Here is a 10914-nt window from a genome sequence, read left to right as displayed (position 1 = left end):
AATGGCTCAACATAATTTATTTTCATTTTATGTTAAAATGTACAGAGTTCTTTGAAAGTACTTGCTAAGAAAGAAAGAAAAAAAAACAGAATAAATGGAAATACATACAGGGAGAGAGAAGAGAGTGGAGGCCGCCTTCACTGCTGTCTCTCGTCTCTTTATTTTGCGCTCTCTGTTAGCATACAACGCAACATGTACAATTACAAAGGATACAAAAAGGGAAGCGATATAAACAGACAGAAATATACTGAGCTCCTTTTTACATGCCTCTTAAATGTAAGGAAGTCATCCTATACACACACAAGTAAAAAAAGAAAAGAATGCCAAGTGACCTTTAGATATTTGTAGTCCTTTTGTTTAAAATAGCATTAATATACTACACAAAGATAGAAAACTCTAGAGATGAGATGGAATGGAGAGGTTAAAGGCATCTTAAAGTCGCTAAAAGTGAGTGGTAATTTTTTTAAATTTTGAATTTCTTAGTAATCATTACCCAAGAGGCGAGCTAAAAAATATGTATTGTTTTTTTTTCCTGAAACAGAAGTGAAAAAAATGACAGTACCAATATCAATGTCAGAGTTTCCTTTTTATATTATAGAAAAAACATTTTCTCTACAATAGGTTTTTCTAAAGTCAAAAAGAGTCAGCTCGTGTCATAAAAGAAAGCTGCCCAGTCTGATCAAATTCAGAAACAAAAAAGGAACACAAAAATAAAGTAGAGAACAATACACACAAATAAAGTATGCAATGCCAGGTCTGTAAGAAAAAATGAAAATCTCCTCTTTTGACTTTGAATACTGGTACATGGAGTCAACCAACAGAACCTCGAACTCTTCCTCCGACCCTGCTTTATACGAGCGTGCCTCTGAGTGAGGGCCAATCCGCGCACTAGATCAGGCTTTAGGCACCTTTTATAAAGGCCGACTGTCCCGCCATACGTCTAGCTAATGGGAGTGCAGACTTATGCAGCAAAAAAATACGAAAAATATACAGTTTTAACAGAATACACCATTCAAAAGCAGACCTCTCTGGGTCGCATACACTTTCAGCTGACTGACTTTCATTAAAGCAGTTCAATGGAAATTCCACTGTTTGTTCTGTAAACTGCTAAAAAAGGCTGACATAGTATGCCGTCTGTCAGTGGAGTGTGAACAAGAACAGCTGAATGTTTTACTTTCCTGAGCTAGCTACCAATTAGCACTAGCCAGTGTGTGTATGTGTGTGTGTGCTGGATATTGGGAAGTACCAGAATATTTACATCTAGGAGTGGCGGCAAACTGGAAAATAATGCTACTTGTTTCATTCAACAGACAGTAACGTCTGTGTGTTTGCTGTTGTTGTTTTTTTGGTAGAACAAGATGGATCCGGGAAGACTCTGGGAACAGCTCGACACCTCGCACACCTGGAGGCCCCGCTCCGATGCTTCTTCTGGAACCGGGTGAAAAGCCGCCCGGCAGAGACGTGTCGGGGGTTTCTGAGAGCGAGAGGGTGTGTATCACCTTTTCAGAATGCCACACATATAAAGACCAAAGCATATAAGAGGTCGGACTGCACACAAGTATTTAAAAAAAAAAACAACGAAAACAACGACAACGAAAATAAGATTCAACAATATGTTTAACAAAACAAACGATTTGCCCAGAATGTCTCTTTTTTTTCCAAGGTAAGGCTTCCTATATCAATTAAAAGATTGTGTGCATGGTTGAATATATTCAGTAAACCACTGTTTTTCATTCGCAGTCTGAAGAGGCGAAGTTCTCCTGTATTGTCTTTCTCCGCGTTACCTCCTGTCCCCCCGCTCTCCCGGGCCTGTGTTAAGATCACATGACGAAGGAGTGTGTGGGCCTGCAGCAGAAGGTCCATGTTCACACAACCCGCTAAACCGGGAGCTCCAGCCACTTGCTTGCTAGGAGGGGGAGGGGAGCCCAAATGAAAATGGACAAAATGACAACGTAGAAAAACAGGAAACCCATAGACCCTCTGTGTCTCCGTCACTTCCGCCCCCCCGGCGCCTGCCGCAGCCCCGGAGAGGGTAACAGGAGAAATTTGGACATTTAGAGTTCAGCGAGTATCATTTTTCCCTCGTCTCTGCTGCTCATCTGCTCATGTACGGCGACTGTTTGGGTACACCGGCATAGCTGTGATGGGTGGGGCCTGTGTACATCATGTTGCCGTGGTGATTGGGCTGCATGGGCTGCTGGGGATATCCCTGCCCGCCCATCATGCCCATCTGCATCTGCATGGGGTACTGTGCCGGCTGGTTCATGTAAGGGGGGTTGCCGTGGTAGCCGCTGTTCATCATGGGCTGGGGCATCCGGTACCCGGCAGACATGGCGTTCAGCGGCATGTTCATGGAGTTGTAGGGCGCCGGCGTGGGCATGAGGTTGGGCATCATGCCGCGCTGAACAGCCAGGGTGCGGGGGCCGCCCTGCATGGCCACAGGCCCCGAGCTGCGGCCATACAGCTGCTGCTGGTGCGGGGCGGGGGCTAGCTGCTGCGTGGCTTTGGAGCGGATGGAGATGTGGCCCTTGACCGTCGCCATCTGGCCCTGAAGCCGCTGCGTGTGAGGCGGGGGCCCCAGACCCAGGTTGGCGCTGGGCATGTTGCACTGAAGCTGTAATGAGCCCAGGTTCATGGAGCCGGAGCTGAGGTTAGGGGGGGGCGTCATGGTGGGCTGGCCCTGAGAGAGCGGGGCGTGGGGGGACGGGGCCAGCCCGGGGTTGGAGAGGGACACGCTGGTGGCGTAGGAGGTGACGGAGGCCGAATGAGAGTAGGGCATGGCGTGGGGGTCCATGATGGTGTTGGTGAGCTGTTGGAGTTTGGCCAGGCTGAAGGTAGCAGAGGGCTGAGGGTAGCCCCCCGTGCCAAAGTCCTGACCCATGCGCTCATACAGGGTGCGGCCTCCCCCTCCACCGCCACTCTCAGGGATCTCCATGATCATGGGGGTGGAGGAAAAGCCATTACCCATGCTGCACTGGGACAGGGCCTGCTGCTGCTGCTGCTGCTGCTGTTGTTGTTGTTGCTGTTGTTGTTGCTGCTGCTGCTGCTGTTGTTGTTGTTGTTGTTGCTGTTGGTGTTGTTGATGCTGCTGCTGCTGTTGTTGTTGCTGCTGCTGCTGTTGTTGTTGTTGTTGTTGTTGTTGCTGCTGCTGCTGCTGCTGCTGCTGTTGTGGTGTAGGAGCGGATGGTGAGGGGTTGGAGGCTTGTTGCTGATGAGCAACCTTCTTCTGTGACTGCTGCTGCTGGTGGTTGGTGCTGGGGGGCCGCTCGATCACACAGCTCTGCGGAGACTTGATGCCGCAGTTGGGGGTGATGGACGGTGGTGGAGGAGGCGGGGGCTGGGGCACAGCACCGCCCACATTACCGGCTCCAGGTCCAGTGTTGGGCCCTGTTTGCTGGATGAGGCTGCAGCTGCCCATCCCATGTTGGGACCCTCCGCTTCCTGTGGAGGAGGTAAGGCTGGGGGCGGGGGCAAAGGAGCAGTTGTTGGACTGTGAGGAGGACGGGGTCGCCGAGTTTGAAGAAGACGAGGCTGACGATGAGGAAGCTCCCGCCATTACGGCCGACATCCCCCCTCCGTTCCCCGTCCCGCCCATGGTGGAGTCGTAGCTGCTGGGGTTGTCGTAGTTCTCCGTGGTGCTCTCGATGCTGCCCAGGTCGCTGAAGCCGCTGTCCACCACCTGCTGGGAGTGGTCTGACACCGAGGGCACATCCATCATCGGTGAAGTCTCCATGTTCTGCTGGGAGGGGGCCGACAGAGAGCTGGGATGCTCCGGTGTGATCTGGGTGTAGCCTCCTCCTCCGGCTCCTCCTGCTCCGCCCCCTGCTCCCGTGGGTCCGGGGGTTCCTCCCCTAGGCCCCGCAGGAGTGGTGTCCATGATCCCGGAGGTTAACCCCGGGCTGTTCACAGAGCGCACGGACTGACTGGGCAGCGGCGTGGCGCTGGGGTTAGGGAGGGGGCTGCTGTGCTGGGACGCCCCGCAGTCCTCCACCAATGCCAGAGACTCTTCCTCCACCTCCCCCGTGTGGCTGTAGCTCTGCAGGGTCCGGCAGGCGGCGAGGGTCTCCTCACAGTCCTGGTAGGCCCCGTGGTGCGGCTGTGGCTCCGCCTCCTCGTCCTGCGCCTCCCCCTGAGTCAGGGACTGCACGGCCTGCATGGTCTCCAGGTCCAGCTCGTTGGAGTGGTGATGGGGGTGGTGTTGCTGATGGTGGCCCAGCTCCTCCTTGAATTCGGAGTGCGGGTGGGGGTGAGAGGAGTGCGGGTGGGGGTGTTGGGGCTCCATCAACAGCGTGACCTCTTTGTCCTCCTGGTGCAGCGGCTGCAGCTCCATGGGCTCGGGAGGAGCAGACATGGCGGTGACGGTCTCCACGGCTGCGGCCGCCGCTGCCGACTCCTCCTGCTCCCGGCGCCGCCGCTCCTCCTGCTGCGGGTCGGCTGACGAGGGCCGAGTCTTGACCTCCTGCCCTTCCTCCTCAGCCTCCTCCTCCTCCTCCTCTTCCTCCTCCTCCTGCTTGCTGACGTAGTCGCGGGCCACGCTGTTCTCCATGTCCAAAAAAGCCTCTCCGCCCTGGGGTTCTTCTTTGACCGGAGGGGAGCTGGCACGGGAGGCCGGCTCTTCCTCCTCGTCTTCGTCCTCATCTTCAGAGTCCTGGCTCTTCCTCTTCTTGCTGCCGTTGCTCTTGTCCTCCAGGTGTCCGTCACCTTCGTCGTCTGCGTCGTGATCCTCGCTGCGTCTACTTCCTGAACCCGGTGTGACCGCGGCTCGCCTGTTGATGCTGCCGCCACCGCCGCTCCCCGTGCTCCTGCATTCCTCTTCCTCCCTCTCCTCATCCTCGTCCTCGTCCTCCTCCCTGTCGCCCATGTCTGTGTCCTGAGGCTGGGACGGTGGGGCCCGGGGCCCTGAGGTGGAGGAGGAGGAAGACGGGGACAGCAAGGGGCGGGACGGAGGACAGCTGGGTTTGTCTTCCTCCCAGGTTTGTTCAGTCTCCTCTTCCTCTTCCTCTTCCTCCTCTGGCTCGGAGGTGGGAGTCGGTTTGGGGGCGGGCTGCGGAGGCTGGCTGCGGATCTTAGGCGGTCTTCCTCTCTTCCTGGGCACTTTCTGCTCCACAGGCTTAGGCAGGTAGTCGTCTTCGTCGTCCGAGTCTTTCTGTTTGCTGTTGGCTCTGCGCTGCTTGCTGCGGTCGTCTGTCTGCAGCAGCTCCTTCTCCAGACCCTGCAGCCTTTGTGTCTCCTTCTCCTGCCTCTCCGCCTCCTCCTGAGCCCGCTGCAGGTACCAGCTTCGGGGCTTGCGGCCAGGCTTCATTTTGATTTTGGGGGGTGGGGGATCCCCACCTTGCGCCAGTCCTTCTCCAGCTGCGGGGGGTTTTTCAGGTCCTTGATTCTTCCACTGCAGGGGTTTGCGGCTCTTTCCCTTGGGCCAGCCTTTCTTCTTCTTCACTGGGACCTCGGGGTTAGCCGACAGCGTCTCTGATGGAGCTGCCTGCAGAGCAGCCACAGGCTTCAGCACAGGCGTGAGCTCTGAGAGAGACAAGGAGAGAAGACAGTTAGATAACGCTAACAAAGACTTTCATCATCCATGGATTTGTCTTTTATCTCCTAGAACAATTAAAGGTTTGGTCAATAAAAAAGTGAATTTCCTAAATTGTCTATAAAAGCAGAAAATATCCATGTGAGAGGCGGCTTCTTCTGCCAGCATTAAATACAAAACACACTTCATTATCAATATGTATAGTCATTATTTATCGACTCGTCATTGCAGCTCTACAGTATTTACACTTGTACGATGTGAGGGTCTAAGGACAGAGGGTCTAAGGACAGAGGGTCTAAGGACAGAGGGTGTCGTGTTGTCATACTGATATTCTGTACAAACTGTGAAGTCCACTGAGACAGATTGATTACACAACTCAATCATCACTAAAGCTTGCCAACTTCGGCACTGAAACGCCGTCTGCTCACCATCTTCCTCTGAGTCTGAGAGGTGGGGGTGTCGGCCCCTCTTGGGCGCGGGGTCCGAGAGCCTCAGCGCGGAGCGGCTGGGGGGGTATCGGTGCAGTGGGTGTCCCAGCGGCGTCTCCTCCTCGAGTCGGGGCATCGGCCTCTCTGAGTCGGAGTCTACGAAGGGCTCGTCCAGCACCTCCGTGGTCTCAGAGATGGTCTCCGTCACCACGCTGCTGTGAGGGTGGCTGCGCTGCCGAAAACGACGCTTTCTCAGTGGCTTCTGGGTAAAAACAGGGCGGGTTATTAGGTGAGTTTCGCAAAAGACACTACAAAAAGCATCCAAGATACACATTTAGGTGTTTACTTTGTGAAATGCTTCAGTGGATTTCTCCTAAATTCACCAAAACTGCACATTAGATAATGCCTCATAAGATTGATCTGGTGCTACTCGAGCGGAGATGACTCAGTTTCATATCTTGATTCTGAAGGTTTTTACTGTGGGCTTTGTTCTTAGCATTGATAGCCTGATTTATAGAAGATTTAGTTTTACGCCTGTCGACAACATTTTCAGATTTAGTATATAAAAGTGATATAAAAAGATGTGTGGAAACGAGCACATGGTTACTTCAAATGTTAACTAATAAAACCCGACTCACACCACAGACTTAGAGGACACTGGTTAAAAGATGATTATAGTTAATGACATGGATTCAAACACAACTAAATGCTAATTGATGTTGATGTTTTGACACAATGCAAACATCTTAATTCCCAGATTTGAATAGTTACAGTTTCTCACCTTGCATTTGAGCGACATGGTGGGCTTGGTGAGTGTGGGGGGGGAGCATGCCCTCCTCTCATCATCATCATCATCCTCTTCATCATCCTCATCCTCCTCATCGTCTTCATCATCATCATCATCCTCTTCTTCGCTGCTTTCAGTGAAGCTGTTCTTCCTGACGGCCCCCAGAGGCAGCGGCCCCTCAGGTCCGTCTATTAGTCTGGGCTTAGGGCCCCTCTTTTTCCTGGGGGGCCGCCCTCTGCGCGTGGGGGTTATCGAGGGGTGCCGGGCCATGTCCAGCGAGTGAAAGGTGGTGGACGCTTGTCTGTCCAGGGAGAAAAGGGAGGGGGGGCTGCTGGCAGACCCGGGGTGTTTCCCTCCCTCGGTCCTTTCCTCGTCTTCTTCATCGTCTTCGTCCTCCACCGGGCGGATCTTAGGAGGCCGTCCCGCCCGCGGGCTGTCCTTCACCTTCCCCCAGGGCCAGTTTTTTGGCGGGCGCCCCCGCGGTCTGCGCTCTCCGTTTGTCGGGGGAGTCGGGCGTAGCTGCTCTGCTGCAGGGGGCGGACAGCGGGGGGGAGGAGAGGGGGGAGAGCTTTGGCTGATGGGAAACCCCGGGAAGCCTTTTCTTTCCTCCTCCTCTTCCTCCTCCTCCTCCTCCTCCTCCTCCTCGTCGTCATCGTCTTCGTCCTCCTCCATCCTCTTCTTCGCTTGGCGCATGTGCCAGGACACCGGAGGGACCTTGTGACTTGGTTTGATCTATAATAAAGATACAGTACAAACTAAATCAATAATAATATACAACCATTTTGATCAATCTAAGACTTTTTACACAACTGAAAATGAAATACCCGACCAACTTAAGAGCATTTCTTGTTACATGTTTACGAAATTGAGTTACAATACCAAGGTCATGTGACTGTGTGAGGATTCAACACTGAAACCATCATCACTATCAGTCAAAGCATTTTAAAATGTTGGATTGATATTACTCGAATTGTGTCCTTTCTACACATTTACCTCCTTGCTTTTGTCCTCCTCTGGCTCTTCATCCTCCTCGTCATCCTCCTCGTCTCCGTCAGACACCACCGTGTTGGTGACGATGACGGGGGTCCAGCGCAGACACTCGGGGTCGACGTCCATCTGCCGCGGCCGGGCCTTCAGGCGGGTCATGTGGTTCGAGACCAGCTTCTCCCGCCGCACCAGGACCAGCCTGAGCACACAGCAGGAAGGAACACCAGCGTTAAAACTAGATAGAAGATACCGTGTTTTGAAAAGAGTAAAGAAATAAAAGAATACGGCTGTGTGTCAGATTACACATCCACACATATGTGTTAGCCTGCGATGCCCATACAGTTTTCTTATGCGTATTTAGTGGTTGGAATAAGATTGGTTTATCTTTGCTTACATTAAAAGGCGTGTCAGTGTTTTTCTTAAATCAGTGAAAACTAGAGATGTCCCGATCCGATCACGTGATCGGGGATCGGAGCCGATCACGTGATTTTCAAAAGATCAGAATCGGGAGGAAAAAAATCGGGGATCGGGATTCTTTTTTTTATAAATACTTTTTTTATTCAATTTTACAAAACAAAAATGACCATGTTCAAGTCTTAAAGTCATCCTGAGGCCTTAGTTTTGGTTTCAAATTACAGAACATCATGTATGTGTTGCTTCTTTGGGGCTTGTTTTCATAGACCTGGTTGCTTATTTCTCTCAAATCTGGCAACAGAGTGGGCAGGGCGCAGTGTCTAATTGTAGCAGTAAGCTAACGAGTACTGATAAGCTTTATTTTGTTTTGATCCAATGCTGCACAACTGAACTGATCCAATGCTGCTGTGAAAGAAAGAAGCTATATCCATGTTGGATAGAATATCCAATTTAAATAAAAAAATAACCTTAAGGGACAACTTGAATGCTTTTTTTCTTTTTTTTCTCTTAATGCATTTAATAAAGATCGGATAGGGAAAAATCGGTATCCGCAAATTGTCAAAATCAAATGATCGAATCGGAAGCAAAAAAAGGTGATCGGGACATCCCTAGTTCAAACTCAACGCCTTTCAATTTGACTGTTGCTGACATTTGACTGAATATTAGCACGTGGTGAGCATCTCTGTCTCAAACAGATCCTCCTCTTGTTTTCACTGCACTATATTCAGTTCTATTCTCACGCAGGAGAAACAATGAAGACATTTTAAAAGTAAGCTCACTTAAATGTTTTTATCACAATGTACACCGACTTCAAACTTTTAACCACAGAACACGACACTATAAATGAACCCAAAGGAGTGCATTCTGAACCCAGATATGTGTTGTCTTATGCTATTACACACCAACATCGATCCTGATATTTCAATAAACTTGTGGAATTTTAAAATGTATCAGGTGGATGATTCCAATAACCGCACTCTTCCTGCACTGTATATCATGTGTTGTCTACTTGAACTCTACAACAGGGGTGTCCAAACTATGGCCCGCGGACCATTTTGAATCGGCCCCCAGCTAATTCAAAAAGTATAATGGAGTACGGCCCACAAATGAAACTTGAGCTTGTCTTATATTGTACTTCTTAACTATAAATGTAAACATATATTACACGGTAGTATTCATGTGGTAATGGGACCACTTTTCAAATAAATTCACTCAATTAAAGTTGGAAACATTTTCTAACATATCTTAGTTGATGAGAAAAAAGCCCAATGACTTATTTCCATAACAAGCTTGAAATCTACCCTTCCTATTTCTCCTTATAATAATCAATCTTCTGTTTTAAGGGATGAGCTGCCAACACTCACAAGCATCATGTACCTACATTTGATTCATTTAGCTAACTAATAACTGAACTTATGAGGCAATAAACCTCTAGTGAGCGGCCCAGCCCTTCGTATATTTTTCTGTATGTGGCCCTCGGTGTAAAAGGTTTGAACAACCCTGCTCTAGAATAAAGGTAGTGGTACTGGTACCTGTCCCCTCGTTGCTCCAGCATGCTGAGGCTGTGCAGCGTGGTGGTGATGTCCTGCGGGCAGATCCCGGTCAGTTTGCTGATCTGCCGGATGGTGATCTGCCGGTCGCGGACCTCGTGGAGACACTCCAGCACCACGCTGCGCCAGTACGCCATGTAGGACAACCGGCCCAGGTCCGACAGGGGCTTCTCTGGGGAGCCGGGCTGACCCTCGCGCTTTGACAATAAGTAGCCTGCAGGGGGGGGGGGGGGGAGAGGACGACATCTTGAGCAACTTCTTTTGTATTTGTTCATTCAGTTTATTAAAAGAGTATTGTTAGAAAAATATCACTCGTCATCATACTTGCCAACCTTGAGACCTCAGAAATCTAGTGGATCACCGGAGCTGTTAGATTAACATTAACATGCCTATTGTTGTTGTAAGTGCACTGCCTTGCGGCCTGAAGCACCATCCTTGATGGAGCATATGTGTGGGCTGGACCTCACCAGGAAAGGAGTGAGCAGAGGGTCAAGTTGTCGATTCTTGTTCTGTTTTTTGGGACTATCTTCCTCACCCTCTCAGACTTTCAGTTGGAAACAGTCCTGAGTAAATCTGATTTTGTAAGAAATCGGGAGAAATATGACCCCGGGAGGAAACCGGGTGAGGGCAATGAAATCAGGAGTGTCCCGCGGAAATCGGGAGGGTTGACAAGTACGCTCGTCACCGGCTTGAGCTTCAATATCAGGATACATGTATTTATTATCTCAAGCCGGTGACGAGTGATATTTTTCTAATAAGTATTGACAGAGAAAGAGATGCACAATTAATACGACTTTTAATGAAATGATAATATGGAGAAGTGTAATATACAGACTAAAACATATTTGTTTGGTACAGGTAGTCTTACATAAAAAAATACAAATAATAACATTAATGATAATGTGAATCATGTAAAAAAATAAACGTCAGTTACCTATAGTTTTGCAGTCAACATTATCTCATACAGCCCTATACTGATGTCTATCACAGTTATTCCTGTTGTCGCTGTAGTTATTTTGTGTTTATGTCCTTACTGAAGTCGATGAGGAAGCGCCCGTAGCCCTGGCGCTGGTACTGAGGAAGAATCATGATGCATGACACGTTGTATTTCTGTTGACAGTGCTTCTCCTGGAGAAAAGAGAAACGCACAGATACATTCCACCATTAGAAGAAAGAAATATAATGGAAGTACGAAACAGAGCAGGCCCGTGTACAGATGGG

At 49.9% G+C, this 10914-nt stretch overlaps 1 protein-coding gene across 5 annotated transcripts in view; it reads right to left on the bottom strand.

The window, feature by feature from the left end:
- The window catches only part of kat6a (K(lysine) acetyltransferase 6A), a 51344-nt gene continuing 40430 nt past the window's right edge, over positions 1 to 10914 (bottom strand). For 4 of the 5 annotated variants that reach the window (XM_079686358.1, XM_079686357.1, XM_079686359.1 and 1 more), the window contains 6 exons: positions 10728 to 10821; positions 9676 to 9907; positions 7736 to 7928; positions 6737 to 7474; positions 5956 to 6217; positions 1 to 5517 (listed from right to left, as the gene is read on the bottom strand). In XM_079686358.1, the coding sequence (XP_079542484.1) occupies positions 2096 to 5517; positions 5956 to 6217; positions 6737 to 7474; positions 7736 to 7928; positions 9676 to 9907; positions 10728 to 10821 (4941 nt within the window). In that variant the 3' untranslated portion in view covers positions 1 to 2095. The remainder of the gene's footprint in view (positions 5518 to 5955; positions 6218 to 6736; positions 7475 to 7735; positions 7929 to 9675; positions 9908 to 10727; positions 10822 to 10914) is intronic. The other variant, XM_079686360.1, reaches the window with a different exon arrangement.

The sequence above is a fragment of the Notothenia rossii genome, assembly GCF_949606895.1.
Source record: "Notothenia rossii genome assembly, chromosome: 6".
NCBI lineage: Eukaryota > Metazoa > Chordata > Actinopteri > Perciformes > Nototheniidae > Notothenia > Notothenia rossii.
This window is presented reverse-complemented; position numbering and strand designations above follow the sequence as displayed.